Source organism: Homalodisca vitripennis, chromosome 1, assembly GCF_021130785.1.
Source record: "Homalodisca vitripennis isolate AUS2020 chromosome 1, UT_GWSS_2.1, whole genome shotgun sequence".
NCBI classification, from domain to species: domain Eukaryota; kingdom Metazoa; phylum Arthropoda; class Insecta; order Hemiptera; family Cicadellidae; genus Homalodisca; species Homalodisca vitripennis.
Genome location: NC_060207.1, coordinates 83,326,296 through 83,352,017, shown reverse-complemented (window position 1 = coordinate 83,352,017; position 25,722 = coordinate 83,326,296). Strand labels below are relative to the sequence as shown.

Below are 25,722 nucleotides of genomic sequence, written 5' to 3'. Positions count from 1 at the left end.
TGTAAATGTGGTGGATTACACAGAGGCATTCATTTATTTCATAGACTCCAACATTTGGAACGTGGACCCATGTAGCACCTGCAGCACTAGTCATTTTGCTTATAATATTAATTTGCCTATCAGCCGTGAAAATATTAACCGTAGTTGAAAATATTAAAGCATTTAAAAGCTTGTTGTTATAAAAACAGGCAAATTTAATATTTTCTTTGTACAGAAGGACATTATTTGGATTTATATTTGACAAAGGCCATCTTTTTAAAACTTATAATATCTCTTGAATAACAACCAATTATTTGGGTTTAACTTTAGTTACGTTTTTCTTTGATCGGTAAGATATTATTTGGGTTTCATTCAGAAACGTCATTTTCTATGGTATCTTTTTCAACAGTTAGGTTTTGTGGATTTTAAAATTTTGCTGAATATACGAGTGAAAATTAAACGAATAAGTTCAAGGAGCCTGCATTTAAATATAATATTTGTGCAAACAATTTGGATTTTCAATGCTGGTGACACGATTGACGAATACCTTACAAGTGCGGCTGGAGAAACCCCTCACAATTTATACACTCTATTCACGACTAGACTGCTTACATCTGTAATAAAATCTCCGAAAGTTTAATCTATGTTAAATATCAGGTTTTATCTCAGAATTTACAGAAGGTCTGAATGACCCTCACCAGGACCACTGAACCGTGAAGATGCCACAGATAAGTAACATCGTTGTTCCCAAAACAGTAGCATTACAAGTCTTTATTACCCACAACATAATCCCGTCTGTTTCATTCAGAGAAAACTGGAACCACTATTTCAAGGCCACATAATGAAGACGTTTCTAAATATTCATTAGCGACCCCTGACGCTCTTGGCGGGAGAGCATTGTTTCCCGGACTCTTCACCGACCATTTACCATAATATCGTCGTATTCTACGGCGATGTTATGCATAATTGGCACTGATTTGATCTTGACCAAAATTCTGTGGCGAGAATGAGGAGCAGAGCCTTGATCGCCCTGGGCTGGCCTGCTGCTTAGCATAATGTCTTGTACGGTCCCTAACCCACCCCTTCAGTAAAAACATCCCTGCCCATTAGCAATCTGGGTGGAACACAGCTTCAATAGTTCTTCATACATTTCTGCCTTAATGGATATTCGTCAGAAATCAGCACCAATATTTAATTCTCAATCCCCCTCCCACCAAATCTGGGTATTCTTTTATTTTGCCTGTTTGGCTGATAAATATTAGGAAAAGTACTGTTACGTACTTAAACAAAATGATTTTGTTAAATAAGATCATGCTTTTATTCAACCATTTTCGTGTGCATCCTTGGCTACAAGTATTCTAACGATGGACTTTGGGGAACAGCATGAGGTATTCTGGAGAATGAAATGTTCAAACTGCTCAGCTTGAGCTTGCCACTAACGGTGGATTATTTTTTTTATCAATTATAAGTATAAAACGCCTGTTTCATAGGTATAAAAATAATCATCAAAATATGAAAACTTTATGCTTATTGTAACTATTCTGTGCTGTAAAATGTGCCTACAGATATGATTTTCTTTAGTATGGCCCATGCTCTTTCATAATATGTATTGTGCGCCTAAGCAGTACACCAGAAATGATTCCTTTTAATATCAATCCAACTAGAATAAAATAGCTATATTCAAGAAATTAATGTAGTTGCAAATGGGAAGATAAGGTTGATAAACCATATTTATACAATATGAAGTTTGATGTGTTTAGATTTTACATTGGAACATCACTAGAGATATTATTCATGTTTTATTCGAATTAATAATATCTAGAATATAATAATAATACTAGAACTGTCACCACGCATTCGATTGTGTTGCCCACAATAATCTGCTTGACAAATTGGAAACACGCATCCGAGGCAAGCCAAAATTTGTGGTTTAGATCGTTTTTAAGCGACAGAACTCAAGTTGAGCTACTGGGTCCCAAAGGGATCAATTCTCAGTCCAATTCTATTTCTGCTATATATCAGCGACATTAGGTGATTAATACTGCAAGGAAGGGTAGTGCAGTACGCTGATGACACGACTCTCTTTTACAGCGACAAATCGACAATTTTCCTGGCTCTTTTGTAAAATCAACAGCCTCAATCTCAAAACGAACACATGAAAGACCAATGTCATCAACTTTGCCCTTGAGCCTGTGGACTCCCAGTATAGCCCTGCCGCCATATTGTCAGATCCTATACTTGAAGAAGTCTACAGTACGAAATTCCTTGGAATACACCTTGATCGACAGTTGACGTGGAATGATCAAGTTGGCAATGTTTGCGCCAAAATATCCTCATGCATTTACGTTTTGAGAAACCTAGCTAAATTATTGCCCTACTCAGGTATTGATGACGGCGTATTGTGGCTTGATTTACCCCCACCTTACCTAAGGAGTGGTACTATGGGATTGCATATGCAATCAACCAGTTGACGAGTGTTCAGATTGCAAGAACAAGCGATTGAATAATAGCAAATTTGAATTTAAGAGAGTCATGCAGAGTCCTTCAAAAATTTGCACCAGTTGACCCTCCTGAGTCTCTACGTTTTGTATGTATAAATGTGTCAAGACAACTGGCCGAGACATGCATTTGTATGAGACCAGAGGCAGGGAAAACTACCTAACTAGTCAACACAGAACGGTGGTTTATGAACGCCTTCCGTCGCAGGCGGTTGTTCATTTTATTAACAAGCTGCCATACTGGATAAAAAAATGCCCCAACGCCCATAACACTCAAAACTCGCACAGGGATTTAATAATATCAACGAGGTTTTTGAATTAAACTGGGAGACCACCAAATCGGGATAACACTCCGACGCTGAAGGTGGGGAAATTGGCAAATGGAAGGAAAGCGTGTCAATGAAATACTGTTTGTTTGAATGTTCATTTTGATGTAGAGTGGATGGTAAAATTGTATATACGAGTAATTTACGCACGCTATACATGTAACCCATGGCTATGCAATAAAGAGCTTGACTATTGACTATTGGCTATTGACCACGTCATGAAAGGTTCAAGAATTCAAGAAAATACTTTGTTAAAAGTTAAACGTTATGGCGCCACTCCGTTAAAACGTAAGATTTCCATAACTCGATGTGCGTCCACACTACGCAAGTGAGCAGAGCAAGTGACATGCGCAGACACGGCGGCTGGGCAGGAATGTTATCATTACCGTATTGCGCATGTGCGCTGCGCCTCCTGGTCTCGGGGACAGAGACGCAGCCATGTAAATAAGGAGGCCCCTCTCGGAGCGACCCCCTGACGTTCATTTTGTTTAACATGTCATAAAAATGTAGTTTATGCCTGCGCTTACGTTAAAATATGCACAGGCTGTCTGGAGATAAGCGGGGTTTTGTCCTATTATTTATACGGTAGCGGCAGCACGACTCGGCCCCTGCACTCCACCGCTCATTATACCGGCGTCAACATCCTCACCGCAGACATGGACAGTTCTAGGAGAAAGTGGACAATCAGAGCTAGTAACTTAACTAGTCCATACAAGTTGAATCTGAACCGTCATATCCTTCTGTCAACACAAAGTTAGTAGTACCTACATACTAACAAGACTACACCTTTGCGACCATCTTGATTTTTTCAAACAGATTTTTTGTGAATTTACGTCACATTGTCTACAATGTTTTTTGTATTTCATAAGAGAGTATACGTAGTATATACAATTCAGTACATGTTAAGAATTATATATTATGAAATTTGAAATACATTAGGCACAACCATATTAACAATTTCAGATCTAACATACACATAGTAAATAATTTGTTTTTGTATATTACATTTTTTATTTTGTTCATCCAAAACTAAAAAAATGCTATTTTATAATAATATTGTTGAAAGTTATCTTTAAATAAATGTAAAATACAAATAAAATAAAAGACAATAACACAAAAAGTAATACATAACCATAAATATATTAAATACATCCGAAAATGTTAAAAATACTTACGCCCTGTGGAGAGAGAGCGAGATGCGTCCATTATGCGTGACGTGACAGGACAGGTCAGCGGCAAACATGCAACAAACATACATCGCATCGGCTTCAGTGAGCGACCAACAACCGGACTCATTAGCTCAAAACAAGCGGCATTTGCCAAAATACGACTCCATTATACTACTCAACACAATACAAGTAGATAATACACACTTTCAAATACCAGAAGGGGGGTTTTGTGTTCAATAAGAAACTATCAATTCTGTATAAACTAACTTGGATGTCATATTTACTGAACGTTCATCTTAAAATATAATTTTTATTTATAAAGTGTTGGAACGTTTGAAATAAAACAATTTTTTTTAGTTGGGAGTTCTTTTAGTTCAGAGAAAACTTACTACATTCCTGTTATAAGACTCATGCGAACAAACAATGCCATGACTCTCATCTCCATTTTTCAGCTCAAACCACTTTGAAAAGGTCTCGCGAAAGCCAGTGATGCATATACACTTATACAGGTGAGAAAAGAGAGCGGAGTCACAGCGTGATTGGCTGAAGATCCACCAATCCTCGATCAACTTGACTGTGATACGTAAATATCGGGCATAACAGAATACAATTATAACAACAGTCCTGTACAAATAAAACAATATAAACAGAAACCTTAGAAATAACATAAAAAAGAAAATAATTGTATTAAATAATAATAACAGAACAGTATAAAACTATAAAAAGCTTGGTAACTTGGGACAGTTTATATTTATCGCTTACTGACCATTTCGTTTAAAACCCCAAATCTTTCAAGAGATTAATTGTTTTAGTAATGTTTCAACGTGATGTGACGTGGTAAGCGTAAAATGATAGTTAAAACAAATAACTTTGGAATCCAAATCCCAATGAAACAAAAAGTAGCGTACATTTTCGTAAATATGCTAAACAGTACGAAAAGGTAAAGAAATACATTCTTAATACAACCATTGAACGTCGGTGTATTATATAACGTTATTTTTGATTTTGTTCTGACAAATACTTGAAAAATGTAACACTTTATTGGTACACGCCACAAATTATATTGACTTTTGGGCGACGATAAAAAGTTTGGACCTAACCATACTTACTGAAAATCAGCCAACCCAAAAATTAATACGAGACTGCCAACTGTCCGGATGATGAAGAACCTCCAAAGTTAACCGATTCGGCAGTGCGTGGCAAGGGCAGCAACGTCCATGCTAAGTAACGTGCGTCCAGAGCATAATTAATGGTACCGGTCATACGAGGAATTTTTCATAATTAAGGGAACGCGACGGTTGGGAAAAAATAGACTTGCAAACTAAATGTAGAAAAAAGTAATAAACTAAAATTCCTTCAGTGAGTCCCGAAAGATGGGAAGGTAAGATAGGTGTATGTATAATGTGGCGGTGGTATGTGTGATGGGCGGTATATCAACATCTCAGCTGATACAAGTGACGTGCAAATTTTAATTGGCGAAAACACATCCTCGTTTTACTGGGAATGGGTTTGGGTACGTTTCTCAAAACTTGCGAATGTACGGTAATTGTGAGCCCTTAACATTACCTTCCACTCTCTTGCCCTGAACAAGAAAAATATCACAAACGTATCTTTGCTATGAGTTTCTAGCAAAAAAAGAAAGAATTCTGACTTGTATAATGACTGGCTCGAGATGACGGACGTTGTGCACATATGATAGACATTGTTACGACATAGTGGGATTATGTTTTATAATAAGATGTAAATGCTTGACTCTAAGTATTCTTTACATAGGACTAAACAAACAGAGTACGGACTCCCATGAAAGTCTCTAAGTACGATAAAATTATCGCTTATACGGTTTAACATACACGGACGGACGGCTCTTTGATATTTTCAACACAAAATCAATAGAGATCTTCCTTGGACCAAGAGGAACCTATATCCCCACTTTCTAATCTCTACGACCATTCTATCAAGAGTAATTGCACATAGGGGCAGACAGACAAACGGACGGTCCTTTAACCTTTTGATCCCAAAATCAATAAGGTTCTTCTTTGCCCCAAGAGAGGCTCTAGGATCGTTCTAACAAGAGTTCACACAAACAGACGGATAGATGGATGGGTAACGACACTATTTCATTAAGGTCCAGTCGGATAATAAGAGAATGAAAAATCTAAATTATCAAATTTAAAAGTTGAACTATTCCAATAGGTCTATGAGTTCCCCCAACAAACATGCAAAATCTTTTTCTATTTCATAAATAACTATTTCAGATAAATTCCAAGAGAATTTTCAGTTTTAGTACCACTGATCAATAATAAACGTATCCTTATGACAGAAAATGAACTGGTTGTTTGAATAGAATATTTGACCTTGAGTTGTTAAGAGTAAAGTTTCAAATACCACTAGTAGAGGCGGCATGGAGTACTTTGTATACAATATGAGGTGTTCATACTGGACTGCAAACTACGGTTTGGGTCAAATGTGCATACCATACACGTTCGAGGAGTAGTTAGCTGGCCATAATACATGTGAGCCTTCATCCATTTGGTTGCATACTTCTTGAGATAACTTGTAAACAGGTATTAGTCATGCACCAAGAGTAACGTGAGTCATGTAGATTTAGTTTACAACAGTGAAACGGCTGCTTATATTTTACTATATTAATCAAATTGTATAAAATACTCACGGACGATGGATCCTGCGAGGACAGCAGCAAACAGTACATGGAACAAAACAAAACCACAAATTAAAGAAGTAACATTAAATCAGAACAGTGTAAATGCTTGAAAGTGACATTGCTTTGATTTACAAGGATAAGACAAAACCGCCGAGATCCCTCAAACAGTTCTACTTCATTCTGTTGTAATTGGAGAATTGATTGCTCGACACGGTTTGTACTAAACAAGGGAATCCGATATAAAAACAAACCTCAAAGATAGATACAAGCAAAAACGTGTCTTGTCTAACATGCACTATACATAGTTTACGACCACAAAATGAAATTTTGCCTCAATAGTCATAAACCGGCTATACTGGAAGATGTTCTCTTTAACTTTTGTAGAATCCTCCTCTTCCCTTGTGAAGAAGGGTTTAGCGTAAGATACATACTCGTATATTCTTGTATCATTACCTCACATCTCAAGAAATGTGTTAGCTTTATTGTATTTTTATCACAGCTTATTTATATATTAGTGTCGGGCGAGCACACAGATCCCCGCACAGTACTGACATGGTGAATGGACTCTATAAGATGGCTGACATCCTGTAGGAACCCGTTCCCGACCGAAGCAGTCCCGGCCGCAAATTGACACGGATCCCGGATAATTCGACACCGTTTAAGTGAGATCGGCCGGTTTAACCGCTGAATCATTACCTACGAGCTTATGAAGAAATAAATCAACTCGTAATAGCTCAATTTTACCGGTCAGCTCATTATTTTTTATTATTTATAATTTAAAATAAACTATTTTCGATCGGATCGGCCCAATTTGTCCCACGGAATTCAATCTGAAGGCGGTGTAAACGCGCGCCATTATCCGCGCCCGCTCATTATGTCGCATTTAAACTTTTCAATTATTGCCGCGCAGCGGGACGGGAATTTGTAAACAAATTAGTGTAAACAAGGGTAAAGATGGGCAATGCCCCCGGTCCATTACATTTTTGTGGTAATGGGTGTTTGATGGCGGCGTCCGGTCTCGTTACAGCCCTGGAAACGGTAGCACGCTCTACGGTTCTAGATGGGTGTTTGATGCGGCCGCTAGTTGCGGGTAATCACGTTAGATTGCGCCACCACTCCCGCCTCGACCAGAAATGTTAACGATAATGTTTCTACGTCTGCCAGTTAGCATCCCGCCCAGGTCCAGGAAGTCGGTTGTTGGCAATCCTCTTTCTTTGCCTAGATAATCATCTACGGGTTCTTCCAAAGTGGTTGGTTTCGGCGATCGAGAGACCGGTATTTAAAGCACAATTGGTCTAAAACGTAATTGTTTTTTAAACCAATATTTTACTTAATAGTTGGTGTGTACTACAGTGTTTTGTGACTATAATCTATTATAAATTCATTCACTACAGCTCCAATAATCTATAGACACAAAAATCTCTATTTTGCTTGAACATCAATTGAGCAGTCTGTGCACGGAGTTGCCGACACCTCAAATAGATGTCCTAACCTTACATCAAGCCTGCAGAGGATTCGAAGGCCTACCCATAGCTGTTAATAGATCCGTCAAAACGGTGATCATCAACACTTCTTCTCTCAGCAAGTACCCTGCAGGAATAACGAACAATACAAGTCCAATCCAAGAATAAAAAGTTGTCAACTAGGAAAAGCGAGCACTGTCCAATCACGTAATACTAATGTTTCCCGAAAGAAAGGGAAATTCTGCAACTGTCAAACAACTAAGGTCTAGAAACGGTTCATGGTATCCTGCAAACCACATGCTGCGATCCATTGATAACTGATTGACTGAACCAATCACATACGACAAAGTTTAGAGAATTCTCTAGCTCGAGGTAATGGTTAAGCTACTTTACATTTCCACGAAATGTCCACATTCTTTCTTAAAATCACGAGAAATCATCGTGTAAAGTAGATATTTTAAATTGTGATTATCATTATTGCCTATTTTACTTGTTTGAATCAAAACAAATAAAGATTTTATAATGTTTTTGACAGTAGCAGTTTTAAAACGTTTGGAAGAAGGTGAGGTATAAAGAACAGTTTGTGTGGTACGAAGAATTAGGTGCCTGTACAGTTTTCGATACTACAAACTGGTACTTAAAAAGATTCAGTATCCAGGAAATCAAAGCGACCTACTCACAGTTTAATGTGGGTATTGTACTAAATAATATGTAATTTCAACTCGAAATCGGAGTAACACTGTCCGCCAACCCGGGCACACCAGTAGCGCGGGCACACCACGGTCAAACCGCATCGCCACACTTGGATTACGTCACTATACCGCAAGTGACACCGATTTCATTTTGACCATTGAACAATTCGGATTATTGCACGAACTAGTTCCATTTGATATTTGAAAGCGTTCACTGTCCAGATTTCCAGATCCACAATCTCCGACTCGGACGATGCCGAGAACAGCAACTGCAGGAAGCGTGGAACTGTCTAGAACTCCGGGTTGCGTCCTTATCTACTGGCACCGTGCTTGTAAAATTGTCATCCAGGCGCGGCGCTGCGCCAAACACTGCACGACCAGGCCTGGGGTCGTGACATGCAGATGCGTTTAACCGCTCTGTTCCCTTCTTTCACTCAACATTCATTTCCAAACTGTTCCAAATTCAACATCCCTCGTGGAAGCACACTCGCTGATACCGGCATCGCCCGCATCAACCCACATAAAATACAGATAATTTATTTTCTATTTATACAAAATAAACCGTTCCGTCCTGACGCGTAAGATTAACCTACACAAAACTTATTGCCGATTGAACTCGGTGATTTATTATAATGTAGTCGTTAAGAAAGTTACGACTGGCAGTTCTGTAGCACCAATCGCTATAAGTCTAATAGTATTTTCACTGAGGTCTAGAAGCGATTGCTATCAAGTTTAGTAGGTATCGTATATAGGTGTAACACCAATTGCTATAAGATTGTAGTGTTTTCACTGAGGTCTAGAAGCGATTGCTATCAAGTTTAGTGGGTATTGTATATAGGTGTAGTACCAATTGCTATAAGATTGTAGTGTTTTCACTGAGGTCTAGAAGCGATTGCTATCAAGTTTAGTGGGTATTGTATATAGGTGTAGTACCAATTGCTATAAGATTATAGTGTTTTCACTGATGTCTAGAAGCGATTGCTATCAAGTTTAGTAGGTATTGTATATATGTGTAGTACCAATTGCTATAAGATTATGGTGTTTTCACTGAGGTCTAGTGGCGACTACTACGAAAACAGTAGTTATTGTCTAGTAGTTATTGCAATGATATGTAGTACAAATTGCTATAACTTTAATACGGTTTTCAATTAGGTTTTGTGGAGATTGCTATAAAGTCTCAAAGTGATTGTCCTGAAGTTCAGTAGTGAATGAAGTAGTGACGAGGACAAATATAGTAGTGATTGTTAAGAAGTCCAGTGAAAAGGCAATAATGTATATCTGTGGTAACAGTCAAGTACACAACCGCACACAGTATATGAAGCAATGTAGAATGGCAATAAGACCTGCTTTATGGAGTGGTGAAGATCTTTAAGTTCAACTCTACCAATTTAAACGCAATATTAGATACAGGAAACGTTTATATCTAATTAGGGTTTTAGAGAAATAACTTTCTTTCGCTTTATTCTAAGTTTACTACGCTGCTTCTATTAATAGAAGATTACGTATACAATCCTGAATAATCAAAAAATAAAAATATAAAATTGTATGAATGTACTTTTTGCACCACTTATAAAATTGTCTCGCCGTCGAAGAAACCCCATTTTCAGCTACAGCTTACCTGAACCAACTACTGTACTTCAGGATAACTTTTAAAAAGTGTAATTTTAGCGACGCCGTATAATCGTATTACACAAGGAAACGATAACAGATTATAATTTACTAAGAACGATATAAGATTATATGAAGAACTACTTGTAGACGCCGGGGTCCGCTCGGTCACTTGTAGTGATGGAGGGGGGGGGAGGCACAAATAACAAATTGTACAGTGCATACGGCCCCTGGATTAATTCAGCCCGAAGAATGTACAGGTGCATTCCGCACCGGGAGTGGACAGAAATATATTATAACTGGTGCAGACTGCGGCCATTCCAGCCATTCCGGGCCGGGCTCAGTACTGCCGACCGAATAACTCTATCGTCGGCCACGCACCGAGCATGCGTCTGGGGTAGCACACACTCGTACATCATACTTGGTAACGGGGATCTTGCCTGCCCTAACCTACCTCAACTTACCTGAACAATGAATGAGATTATCTCACTTCCAGAAACCCAAGAAATACAATCATGCCAGTGAACAAAATTAACACGATATTCTTAGTATAAATATAGATTTGAGAATGATGGGTTTTTATCATTTAAATCCAAATGTGTTAGTTAAACAATCCCTTTTATAGCAAAATCTGAATCTGTAGCGAAAGACAGGTATGAAGTGAGAAATGAAACGTGCGCAGGAAGGTAACAGAATGTTTAGTCAGTTGCAATTATTAAGTGAATGAAAGTCAATAAGACTACGTATCGAATCCTACAATCTAATTTATTACTGTGAATGTTAACTCCTAACACATGGATTAAGGTGAACAAATTGTAGTTATTTGTTGTGACACTAAGTCAAAAATCATAACAAACATCAGTCAACTCCACACACAACTTTGTGTGCATTAGGAGACAGGAATGTCCTTAGTACAGAGGATTTTCTAATGAAAACTCCTAAAGAAAGGTAGTTACAATATCGTACAAACCTTAAAAATCTGATGAAGTTTATAATGGATTAATATAGTAAGTTCAAAGAGTTGACTCAGATCTTCAGGTACATTCAGTTGATAATAGAGATAAGTTTCATTAATATGGCAAACCTTTATAAGCCGGGATTATCGGTGAAATGGGTGAGATCTGGTAATAGCAAAACAAAAGATGTCAAGCAGGATCAGGGGGTATATAAGCGAGACAAAAGACTATTAAACTCCGGAGTAAATGAACAGTGATAAATACATAGACATGGATCAAAAGTAAAGTGAAGATTGATGTTAAAAGATCAAGAATTTAGTTTTTTTTTAAATTTTATTGAACAATGGCAAATGTTGCAATAAGTCACGTTATATTTACAACCCTTCCGTAGCCAAAAGTTGAAAGGAGTGTACAGACATTTACTTTCTACATACAATTTTCGATTATAATCGAGATAATCAAAATTAGGTGGGGGAATATCAGCTATCATAAATAATAACAAGATCGCGTCTAACGTTTGCTAACAAAAAGAGAATAGGCAATTACGCCTATTAGGAGTAACTACCTTCCCAAACACTGTGCGTTTAAATACTACGAAAAATAATTTTATATATAAATGAAGAACAAACTAGGAGCCTAAATTATGACCAGAGTCACAAGTAAGACTAAGTAATTACATATAATATCCCGATTTTAGAGATTCGCGACATGTGTACAAGCGGACCCTGCGATTATCTGACACAATTTATACAAATCACACATCTAGTCATTAATATGCTAAAAACGTAGCTAATTCGTTGAACGATTTTTTAAAATTCCACAAGGTAGTTTACATACTGGCTGGTACTCAATCGTCGCGCCGCGTAGCGACTTGACACATCATAATATGTTTTAAAAGCAGAGTTATTTATAAACGGTCTGATACAACAAGCTTGACACGAAAATTTTCTTCAATGTTAATTGAATCTGCTTTTAAGATGGATATCTGTTGCTTTGTTAACATGATTTTGCAGCAAGTGATTAATTAAAACTCAGCACGTAACTCTTAAAAATAAAATAAAATCTTGTTACAAACAATTAATACATGTAATTAATTTTATATATTTTTAAAAATCTTTGAAGATTATTTCACCACTACGAATAAAACATATTTGAGTTGAAAACAGAGCATTCACTTAATAACTACATAATTTGTTATATTTTATTTAAAATATAAATGTTATAAATACGCTCAAACGCAAAATACGTATTTTTAACATTATTGATTTTTTCACGGCACATTAATAATAGTTTTTGCCCATTATAGATTTAAAATATTGCAAGACGTTATAAATATACATTTAATCTTTCATACATACAACACATTACATATGTGCAAATATATTTCAAGTTGTCATCTAATGTACATAAAAAGGCTATTTCAAAAACTTTACCTATATAAGCCAATAAGTTATACAGCAAAAATATAGACTTCTTGATTCACATTGAAAAACTAAGCAACACCACAAAAAAATTTAATTACCATAAACAAATTTATAAAAATCATATTAACAAACAAAACTATCCACCAAGTAGTTTCAAATATACAACAAACTCAGGATATATTACACAATGTTTCCTGAGCTACACAAAATTAACAATATTGTGAAAATTGCCCACAACGTATTAATTTCATCTCCAGTTACCCAAAATGTTATTGCTGAAGCACCAACCTGAATAACCCAAAGTAAATCGTGCAATAAACCTCAACGCGTTCCTGCAAACTTATGAAAACTCTAACGCGAACTTACCTGCTTTAACATATCTCATCATTGCCAAACTAAATTGTGTTCTTAATGTAAGGTATCAAATAAATTGTAAATACGTTGGGGAAACATCAAATCACATTAGAGTCAGGATAACAGGACACAGATTTAATATATTTCATAAATACAAGGGGAAATCATTGGCCAAACATGCTGTTGAGCACAAAACATCCCACTGATATTATAAATGCGAAAGTTAGAATGTTTGGATATTTGGATGTTTGTATGTTTAGATGTTTGGAGGTTTGTCCTTGAATCACGCTGAAACTGCTATACATATTGTGCTGAAATTTGGAACAGGTATAGCTTTTGGTCTAAATAAACACTTTTTACCTTTTTACCAGTGCTTTTTACCACCCTAACACATTCATTTCACCAAATAAAGTCGAAGTCAAATTGAAAAATTAGTTTGTTTACATTCGAATGTTATGATAAGGTAATTATAATATTTATGACACATAATCCAAAGTTAACTGACCCTAAATAGCTGTTGGCACTTTCAGCTGAAGTTCATCAGTGGCAGAAACATATGTTTACATTTAAATTTTGGAAAATCTTATAAATAAAAATAATTCGCAAAATGTGTTGCTAAGCGCAAATCTCGATAACGGCTGGACCAATTCGGTTAATTCTATTTGTGAAATGCCCATTGCAATCCGAGGAATATTTTGGAATTCAGAAAAAATTGTAGTTTTTACGTTTCATAATTCAAATTAAACTGGCACTAAACAGCTGTTGACAGCAATAGTTCGACAAACTTTCTGAAACATCTGTATACATTTAAATTTTATCAATAATAAGTAAACAGTGCTTGATCGGTAGTGTAATGCAGATAGTAAATAAGACATTAATATATCAATTTTACTCCATATTGCGCCAGTGACGAATTAAAACCATCTAATGCATTAAATACTGTTATAAAACTAACCTTAATGAACAAAGGTATGAATACTTTCACGTAAGTTACTTTAAACTAGTGGGCTTCCTTGACATTATGATATTACATTTTAACAGTGGTTTTTGGAAAAACATAGAAATGAATACTAACATGCCTCAACGATTCATTCTTTCCCTGGCTACAGTCCAAATAACAAGTGTAACGCAAAACTTTAATAACAATTATTTTGGAATGTTTCAAAACAATAATAAAGATTTCCCTCTTACACCGAAAGTACATAGTAAGTAGGTAGGACTTCCCCCTAGGTCGTAATAGGCTTTTCGGTCCTACTTATGTGTGTATTTTCTTCATCAGGACAAGGCAAACTTAACTATGTCAACACGATTTTGACCAAAATAGATTTCCGAGAACTAGATAATCGAACGTATATAGTATTTTGATCGAGGCAAGCTAAACTGTGACGTAGTAGGTAAGTGAAATATATGACAAAGACTGGAAATATACGCTTTTTGACCGAAGTAAGTTTCCGAGACCTGTGTGATCCGAGATTTGTGTTTTCATGATCGGGATGACAAGGCAGTTTCAGCTGTGACGTTATGTATATAATTAATTAGAACAAAAAATGCTCCTACACGTGCCAAACATGATACTGTATAATAATTAAGTTAAACTCTGATACTATTTACCATGAACTTAAATAATATCTATCTGATGTATGCCTACTTACGTTTTAAAATTTTTATAGAACTCATATCATCATATTACATCATAATTACTTTTACTAAGTAATATAAGGATTTCGGTACTAAACATTGCGTGCGAAGCCGCGGGTAACATCTAGTACAAAATACAAAAGAGTTATGAACTTAAAAGAATTAATAAAGCCCTTCCTTATTCCGAAGAAAATCTAAGCAGATTGTAGAAAAAAAAAACAAACAAAAACAAAAAACAAATCCTGAACGCGCCCAAAGTTTCTAAATACCCAATTGGCTTAAATTTAAGATAAATGTATACTTTTCAACATTTCTACCTGTGCTACTTATGATATTACAGCTGAGTCTTTCAATGTTTTCCTTGCTGTGTATTTAAACTTTATAGTTATATTGTCCTTTATTTCGTTTATTGTTATAAATGTATACTGTCATTAATGCTTCCTGAAGATGTGGGTATAAAATGCCACGAAATATAGAAACTATTCAATAGTTTGTTAGTTTATTTATAGATATATATTTGCTAACAAGAAATACACAACGTATCAAATCTGATAGCAGGAAATATAAGGAGATCAATAGACGAGAATAGCAAAGGTAAATCTTAACAAGACAGAGAGCAAAATAACATGGTATATTCTGGAAAAAAAGACAGATATGTATTAATCTGGAAGTGAAAATTGATAATCACTAATATACGGCACTGTATGGTGTTAATATAAACATAATGGGACGACATATGTTGTCTTGTTGTGCTTATGTATGGAGAAATTGGAAAAGCACTAAATGAATATAAATTGTCCGTATTTATAAAAATTAAGACATACAAGAAACTATTGTGTTATTACTGGGGTTGTGGGAAAGTACAATGTTCTTGAAAGCAGGAACTGCTGGCAAAAACAAGAGCAACTAAAGAGAATTCAACGACCCACACAATCAGGATTCTCCTAGACGTGCGGTAGAAGTGGTGAGTTAGCAGTCAGTCGCTGCGGAATAGATCGAGTCCCAACACAGTATCATTGTTCAGCGAGTATCTTGAAAGCCGCTATAAAATACAAATTGGCTGGCAGTCGAGGGGAAGAAGAAGAGGAAGGCACAAACAAAGTGGGAGTAGGCGGCGAACTATACCGTCGGTGAGCCATAAACTGAGCCTGCGCCGGACCGCGCCTGCCTGGGTTCTGCCGTACCTCGAGCTTGGTCTCTCAATCCTCGCGGCTTGGCCGACTCGACTCTCCGATACTATCAGCATTGTCCTGGTCCTGGTACATTCCTCGGTGGCTGAATATGATACATCCTCCAGATCCTTATCTCTACCCTCGTAAATCTCGCGACACGGTGTTGAGGGGTTTTATGTAAATCGGGGCATAAATTACCGCCAAAGTCTTGATTCCCGAGGACCGAACCGTTCAGGGCGCTTTACTACGGTTGACAATTATTTTTATGAACCTTAAAGTGAAATACGCCCGGGAACCCTTATTGTGTGCAAGATGGGTAAAGTGGAAGAACGGGATTTATGCCTGTTTCAAAATGAACGTAAATATTTCATGTTGATCACTATTGGAATTATAATCTACTAAAAAAACAAAAAAAAAGGAACACTTTTGTGAATGGTTATCGTTCTTATACGTGTAGCTAATAACATAATATGTAGATACGAATCGCTTGCACACAACATTGACGTACACAGCAGCTGATGTTCCCCACAAGAGGTTGTGCTAATTAATAGGTAATGGTCACGGCAGTGATCATAATATACTGGGCCTAGGGTGAGATAGATTACAGGATGTCGGTCCGAAGGAATAATAGCAACATGTTTTTATTCAATGCTAAAATGTGGGTATATGTTATAACCAAAGAATTTTAATACTAAAAGAGGAAAATTATAGGATATACAAACAAAACCGAGTATTCAAGATGGCTAAAGTTGGGGTAGAGACCTGTCCAGATCTCCCACATGTAGAGATAGCTGCTCCATCGCAGTCATGTCATCTTGGAAGAATAGGCCAGCAGTATTTCATCCTCTCCAATTAAAGGGAACAGGAGACTTTCTTATATCCACTCAATCCAACAGACATCCTCTGCAGTAGACTAGACCTATTGCCCCACTCTTCCACCACAGTCACAAAATTGGTGATTACTGCCAGTCCTGGACATCCACAGGGTTGTCTAACTTTGAGAGAGGAAACATAGTTCCGAGTACGACAATAATAATTAACAGTTTGGTTCAAGAAGCGACAATATTTAATTTTTAATGCCAGAACAGCACTACAACGACCTAGGTACAGGTAAACTAATCCCTAGACGAGGCACGATGAGTAAACTAGTGGAAGTGTTGAACTGGGTTGTCGATGTATTCATTAACAACAAATATTTTTGTTTGACTTCTTTCACTCAATGACAAAGGATTTGCTGAGGCGCAGTGTAAACCATCTACACTCCGACGACTGTGATAAGATTTTACATAAACATGGATAGTAAATGCATTGTGCATTTTTACGTCTGCAGTGAATCGAAATATGACTCAGTAACGAAGTAACGTTAGTGATCCAAGCAGGTGCAGTACAAGACAGTAAATATTATACTATTAGGCGCCAATATTTAACGTTAGGTGATAAATAATTATTGATCATCAACAACGTCACACTTCACTACTGCTCTATAATGAGTTGACCGGACAATCTACACCGAATCTGCGCAGTTACGGCGTCTGCCACAGTCAACGTGTTAAACTACTGTACAGTAACTGTCTCGCTATAATACATAGCAAACCGTGTCTAGGCTATGGACACGTCATTACCATAAACACAGTATAATTGGGACTATGCATTTTCACAATTTATGATAATTTAATCATTTTGTGTATTAGTGAATCTTGACGGGTGACTAATATTTCAGAAATTGGTCCAAGGCATTAAAATAATAAAATCAAACATGTGTCCAAAATGGTTCAGACTATACCAATGGCTTATGGTACACACGTTGTGAGTATCCAAATCGTAATTCTTTGTCAATTACCGTAGTATCAAATTGCAAATACAAAATTTCATACGAACACGCGAGTTTTAGAAATACGCACTTGCATGTATAACCGGATCTTAAAGATTCTTACCTCAGACATTTACGAAATCTTCAGAGAGAATACCTACTAGCACAGAGTACGAGGGTTGGCGAGTAAAGCGCCAAAGGTTGTACTACATTACTTAACATACAAATCTTTTTTTACACACAAAACCCAAATTGCTTTGTAAATGTGATAACGACCTTGACGATGAGTCATTAGAAAGTGTGAGATCAGGAGGTGAAAAATCGCTCCACTTACTCGCCTTGATTAACGCGGCGGCCCGAGGCAGTGGCAGCGGCAGCAGCTACCGGTAGCGCCAGGCCGAGATGTGGCGTGAGAGGTGCGAATTAGGATTATGGAGCGAGATCGTTGTCTCTGATTACACAGATCTAGGCTGCCACTGCGCTTGCGTATCACTTTTGCACTGGAGGTCCGGCCAGTCCCCACGGCCCACCGTCTACTACGCATTTTAAGGCCGAAAATAAATAATTATATAACATTCATAGGCCAATGTGAAATATTTCTTGAACGTATTCTAGAAGAAAATAAGAATTTGATTCTAAGTATGTATAGCTTGTATCAAAAGTAAGAGTGTAAATGTTAATAAATTTTGTATCTGCGACTTATTTAAGCATTAAATTTACACTATTGGAAATTTGGGTAGGCCGATTACCATTTTATGGTACAATCAACAGCGAGACCGAAATATATCGGTTTTTTTGTTGTTGTGTAAGCCGCAAAACGTGCATATAAGTCATAACGTTGGGTCGCTATTGACATCCAATGCAGCAGCTATATTCTAGCTACACGCGAGATTATATATAAAATAAAAACATTTGCTAACAATAATCACGCAAGGTGCCAATTCTGAGTAATGTCGAATGAACATTCCTGATAGTAGGAAATATAAAGAGATTAAGAGACCAGAATTGCAAAGATAAGTCTTAAACAAGAGAGAGCAAATGAGAATGGTTATATTCTGTAAAAAAGACAGATAAGCTATGTATCATTAATACTCAAATATTAGGTGGAATGTCTGTGTGAAATGGTTTGTTTGCTGCACAGCCAAACTTTGAGATAGCATGTTGCTGAAGTTGACTGAAATGTATTAAAAACACAATGTTCAGACTATAACAACAGCATCGTCTTCTCGTCTAACTGGGTTGCTGGGAGAAGGAATCAAGTCGAGGTTTCTACGATGCTGCGCAGGAGTAGTCATGCAAATTAAAATAGATTACTATTGGTGTATTGGTGATATGAGTGTCTTTCCTATAACTCCTCATCTATAATTGTATTGTTCTTTTCTCCATAGTTCCGATTATTTCACTGCTACTGTACGATAAATAATCTCAGACACAAATTCCTCTTATATAACGGTAGGAAGGAACAGATATGAAACAGACTGAAAATTGTACGACCGGTAGTAGAAGGAAACAAGAACTGACTGGATGTAGACAGCAGATGAGGATCTCCAAAACATGCAGCTGACGGAATTGAGGGAAATTAGCAACAGTAGCAGAGACAGCCACACACAAATTTGATAATGTTACACGAACTATTGCAAAATGACAGTGACGCATTATACAAATTGTTTAAAGTATATTGTTGTATTGTATTAATTGCCATCGTTAAGTCATCGTTCTGTAAATAGCTTTTTTTATATGTTGCAATATATCTTGCTCTTAAACTTTGGAAAGAGCTTATCACTATGTGGCTCCAAGCCAGGCGTACAGTTTTGGACTGCAGTGAAATGGGTGCCTAAGTAGTGATGATTCTTCTTCAGTAACAGACGATATGCTCGTCAACAGGTATACGCACTCTTTGGACTGAGCACTTTACTTAGTCTATCACTCAAATTGTTTAGTTGTAGAAGTTCGTTAAGCAGTTGGAAGGTGGAATACTGAACTTACAATTAACAATTCAACATTTTAATAGTAGTATCCAGTGGTCGCCTGGTTTTTTTCTAGGTCATCTATTACAATAATTAATTATATCAAAAAGGAAAACATAAACTATTATAAAAAGGTGAATGTGAATTATTCAACATTCTGGTGTATATCGATAAACGTTCAACCCCAAAGGGAGGACACACGTTTAGTCTACCATTCAACAACACATATTTTGTTTCTCTAGAGTGAAAACAAAGTTTCCTTTAGTCTGCAGAGCTACACATAACAATTTAAAACATTGTAGAATGTAAATACACAGCTCCGATTATGCTAATGGAATTATAAATAAAAACTAAGCGATTGCCTCATATTCTAACATTTGCATGGAGGGTAAGGGAATGGCTTTACAACAATAGGAAAAGTTTAAACATATAAACAAATACTTCTTGATATATGAATAAATTTATCTTTACTAAATATTGTCACAAATTACTTAAAAACTATTAAGACATCTCTGTAGGTGGTTGTCCAATGTAGGCGGTGGTAAAAATGGCAAATTTTATGCATATAAAAAAACCGAAGGACTACAGGGATCTTGCAACATTGCACCAGATCATAAGAAGTTATTCAGGTTTATTAAAGACAACGCTGAGTGGTTAGGTAACAAATTTTATGTGAAATTTCGGAGACCAGAGGTGGGAGTACGAAATCCTTTCACAGGTACATGCATCGGTTCCGGGCTATCTAAGTAGTGTTACACAAGATTTAGGTATCAAATAAAGTACTGTTAGAAAGGTAATTTTATATATAACAAATTAAACATTTAACAAATCAGGGATGTATAGATTAAATTTTCCAAAAACATTAAAAAATTAAAGAATTGATTGCTCACATTGCTTGCATAAGAATATAAAATATACAGGCATTTGTTAGCATTAACGTACAGTGTATAATAGTGAAGACACCTTTTACGTGTTTACGCTAAATGGCCTGGTAGTGTTCACCACAATAGAATATTAAAAAAATCAAAAATGTGAACAATTCTGAAAATCAATACTAGAGCTTCTCCCGCCATCATAGACCAATAGAGGCAGTTGCATTGTAATCCTCCCTCTAGACCTCGCACGTAACACGGTTACCTGTTTTACGTGTAAGACAGCATCAGGGAACGACAGGTCATCAGACATACCATATGACATCGGACTATTTTGGTGCGGGCTACTCTAGTAACGCTTTGCTCACACCTTGGGCAACTGCCGACACCACTAAAAAAATAAAGCACAGTCGAACTTTCTGCACAGAGCGATCAAACCTTGTTTCGATCACTTTAAGGCCATACTTCTGACAATACAATATAAACTACGAGAAGACATTTCTAGGGTGCCAACATATATTGCTATTTGTGTTACACAGCAATTATCACAATATGGAGGTCTCTAGCATGTGATTGTGTTTATTTGGAAAGAGCTAGTAATTACTGGTCATTCATATTACTTCTAAGCCTTTGTTTTAACGAAAGCAATTGTTGTGACCTTTGTTTCTCCTTAATAGCTCTAAGCAATTGATTATTATGAAATAGAAATAGGTATCGTGTCACCTAGATTATTATAACTATTTTATTAATTCCATTAATACAATACAAAACAAAATTATTAATAGCTGATATTTCATTGCAAAATATTATAAATTTGTTCCATTAAAGCTATGCTTTCCTCTTATCAGTCTGAATTACGTAAATAATACCAATATCTTTACCGCAAAATCTTTTTGACCAGTCGTTTAAATACAATTATGGTTTGAACCTAAAATGTCCCCTTAGAAACAACATATACGTTTGATTAGCGTGCATATATCTCATTTACTAAACGAGTATATAACTGCAGTCGCTCAAACACGCGCGATCACTTGACAACCAGTCACAGCAACTAAGTCGCGCTCTACCGTCAGCGGCATCACTGTAAATCCGAGTGACCACCTACAACAACCATGGCATTCTGGACATGCATTAGGCGCGATCACGTGACAACCAGTCACAGCAACTAAGTCGCGCTCTACCGTCAGCGGCATCACTGTAAATCCGAGTGACCACCTACAACAACCTTGTCATTCTGGACATGTATTAAGATGAGTGACCACCAACAACAACCTTGGCATTCTGTACATGCATTAGGCGCGATCATGTAACAACCAGTCACAGCAACCAAGTCGCGCTCGACCGTCAGCGGCATGACTGTAAATCCGAGTGACCGCCTACAACAACCATGGCATTCTGGACATGCATTAGACGCGATCACGTGACAACCAGTCACGGCAACCAAGTCGCGTCACTTGGCCATCAGCGACATCACTTTTAACCTGAGTGACCGCCTACAACAACCATGGCATTCTGGACATGCATTGGACGCGATCACGTGACAACCAGTCACAGCAACCATGTCGCGCTCGACCGTCAGCGGCATCACTGCTCCACGAGGAAGGTGACACCCGACTAATTCGTGCACGCCACGCGGGTCGCACAAAACGAACATAAATCCGAGTGACCGCCTACAACAACCATGACATTCTGGACATGCATTAGACGCGATCACGTGACAACCAGTCACAGCAACCAAGTCGCGCTCGACCGTCAGCGGCATCACTGCTCCACGAGGAAGGTGACACCCGACTAATTCGTGCACGCCACGCGGGTCGCACAAAACGAACATAAATCCGAGTGACCGCTTACAACAACCATGACATTCTGGACATGCATTAGACGCGATCACGTGACAACCAGTCACAGCAACCAAGTCGCGCTCGACCGTCAGCGGCATCACTGCTCCACGAGGAAGGTGACACCCGACTAATTCGTGCACGCCACGCGGGTCGCACAAAACGAACATAAATCCGAGTGACCGCCTACAACAGCCTTGGCATTCTGGACATGCATTAGGCGCGCAGATAAGTGCGTTCGCTTGTAGACGGAATAGCGGTAGTGACAGAGGCGTAATTAGTAACCGGTGATTTGTAAAGTAGCTGCGCCTCCCATTGTCTCCGACTGCCATATTGAGAGTCCGGGACATTCCCGGGCCGTGCTGCACTTGCCGTGGCCGAGGACCCAAGGACGTCTCCGAGTCGCGGTACTATGTAAAAAGTACACGAGTTTTCTTGGATTCGCCTCATTTGCGTATTCAATGTTCACCAGTTACACAGTTGCCGCCCACATTACCAACTTTGATAGGTAATGTATAGAGTATATATTAAATTCAGATATATACTCTAGATATATGACCTCCTAACTACCCAAGAAGTAGTTTTTTAGAACAAATCGCAAGAAACTGGAAACCCTGGCAACAAAACGGTAGAGCATTAAAAAGTAAAAAGTGGTCCGATGGTGGGGCCCCGAGATAGGGGGTCCCGCGGTGGGGCGGACAATACAGCGCAGCGTGGCGTGGACGTGGGCGTAGAATAAAGACATAAGTAATTGTAAATTGTGAGATGTCCGGGGTTCCGCTTATAGGCGGACGGTCGTCCGTTACCTGATACCATCTGGGGGCACCATCTACATACATGTGAGGTAGCCGGAGTACCGGGTCATCGTGCGAGCTGGATTCGGGTGCCTCGACCAGTACAGCAGTAAACCTACATCAGAATTCACTCTTCACCGCCGTCGTTACATTTAAAATTGAATACCTAATATTTGTTCTATGTAGACAATAATAGCTCGAAAAAGCTGCATTTAGCTTATTCACACTTAATATATTTAAACATTATTTGAACTTAATTGTACAACTAGTAGCAATATAAATTACTTAAGAGCTTAAAGAGTAACGACCGAAAAATTACGATTCGAAGACTGCAATCTGCTATCTTTTTCACGTCCTATGTCTTAAAACAAAAGATTCACCTTGTAAGAAAATAAATCATTCAAAATGGGTAGTTCACAACAAAAACGTCACACGTTTCATATCGAACAAACAGAATTACACATTAAACAGACATAATACAGACAACACAGATACAATGAACAGGTCACAAGTACAGCCTTAATAGGGTATTCATTTATATATTTGTACCAGTATGTTTGCCATAGCTTACACATTTTTTTGTTTACTGGTATCTTCACTGCTATGACTGCAATTACTCACTTTCTTGCATGATTAATGTTGTGGTTTAGGTGACACCTGAAGAGGAAACAAGCAACAGTCCAGTTTTTGTTGCAACGTGTAACAAGGACAAATTATCATAATCGTGCTATCCTTCCAAGTGATCGTTTTTCAAAAATTAAATTTAAATAAATAATAAGAGGAAGGTTTCGTCGTAATGAGTACAAATTAAATTAATAACTACATTCGAACATCACATTTTAATTTCTTACCAAATGTCAGTATATAAATTATTGACCACGATTTAAGTATTTAATCGCGTATAAAATTACTAAAGCGAAGAATTAAAAATAATAAAAATATAGATGAGCTTAATAAAGTTAGCCTGACCAGGCTTTAATAGCACTGAACGTTTGGTAGCACAAAACAAATAAAACAAAAACCGGGCTAAAACTGGCGAGTACTCACAGTTAATGTCCGGGACATAACAGGACACGAATGGATTAATGGACAAAACAACACACCCATTATCTACTGATGAATGAATCACGGATAATGAGATAATCCTCGTGTTTTGAGTGGATAATCGTTCGCGGAATCACAGAATCACAGCTGCCTGGGACGGTCAACATATTATCGACAGCTTCCACTATTGATAATCATCAACTTCACCGCCACGTGATACGAATTATTCATTACAACTGTTAGTTATTAGCTTTCAACAGTTCCGTCACATTTCTTTTAAATAAAAGAACACGAGTACGGGTAGTATTGACTATAGAGTGTTCCGACAAGACACATACAGACTTTTTGGGTTTATTCTTGCGTTAAAAACAAAACTTTTCTTCCTACAAACTTAAGTTATGAACTAAATCTTTCTATTTTAAGACATACTTTTAGATTGATTAATGCTCTCCCTTTTTTGTGCTTCACAGTCAAATGTAATCAAGTCGTGCGTATGTAGCTGTTCATTCTAACCATTTCTGATTATATTACACAATTTGAACCATGCTGTAAAGTAAAAATATGGCCCACCTAAACTCCCAAAAACTTGTATGCGTGTTAGAATAAAAAATACTTCATGACAAATTATTTTTCTTGAATTTAATTTCCATTTCACTTGAGTATTTTGGTCCATCGTATTTTTCTCTCTTCGACTCTTGGAACTGGTTAAGGTACTTACTGGTACAAAAATTGTACCTCGCTATGAAAAAATTGCATCTGTCCGAATGGAAATCTTAAATTATATTATTGCAGCTGTTTAAGCTGGGTCCCATTATTAAATGAGAGTAGAAAAAAGTACGCATTCAATGTTTAAAAACATACGATCAACAAACACTGATTTTTATATAAAAAAATCTTAATTCTTAAGTTTAAGCAGCCGTAGTCAAGGATTTCCTATTCAACCGAGTCGTAAAATTACTAACACAATCCAATCTACAAATATCACAGCATTGCTGTGGAGAGACATTTCTAGTCAACTAATCTAGACCAAAACTAAAACATTTCAAAATGTTAATTGGGTTGGTAATTTATCTGCGTGGATGGAATAAGAAAACCTCGATGATAATTTAAATATAATATGTTGAAACGCCGGAGATGTCATTTAATTAGATCGGGACAAAACGTACCGTACGTTACCACAATATTCTCTGCATCTAGTGTTACCTGAAAGTTTCCACGCTTTTTAGGGTCACATTTATCCCCAGTCTATACAACAAAGTATGTACAGTATCATCACGAAGTCTTGTACAATAACATACTGTGTGCCTGATTGGTTATAAGATGAAATGTCTACATCCATATAGGCAGAGTAGGGGAGTCTGGTAATTCAGTTGGGACGTGTAGCTGAAATTTAATTGCCAACAATTTAATCCAACTTCTTCGTACGTAAACCGATAGAACTGAGTATCCTACACAA

General features: G+C 37.3%; 1 protein-coding gene across 10 annotated transcripts in view; it reads right to left on the bottom strand.

Moving 5' to 3' along the window:
- Positions 1-25,722, bottom strand: part of LOC124365795 (ankyrin repeat domain-containing protein SOWAHC) — a 244,344-nt gene that overhangs the window by 78,838 nt on the left and 139,784 nt on the right. For 8 of the 10 annotated variants that reach the window (XR_006922749.1, XR_006922750.1, XM_046821818.1 and 5 more), the window contains one exon: positions 6,644-6,655. Coding sequence is in view for 8 of the 10 variants with exons in the window: in XM_046821818.1 (XP_046677774.1) it covers positions 6,644-6,655 (12 nt within the window). In the remaining 2 variants the exon portion in view is untranslated. Of the gene's footprint in view, positions 1-3,571; positions 3,575-3,978; positions 3,982-6,643; positions 6,656-25,722 lie in introns of all 10 variants that reach the window. The other 2 variants (XM_046821836.1, XM_046821827.1) reach the window with 2 other exon arrangements.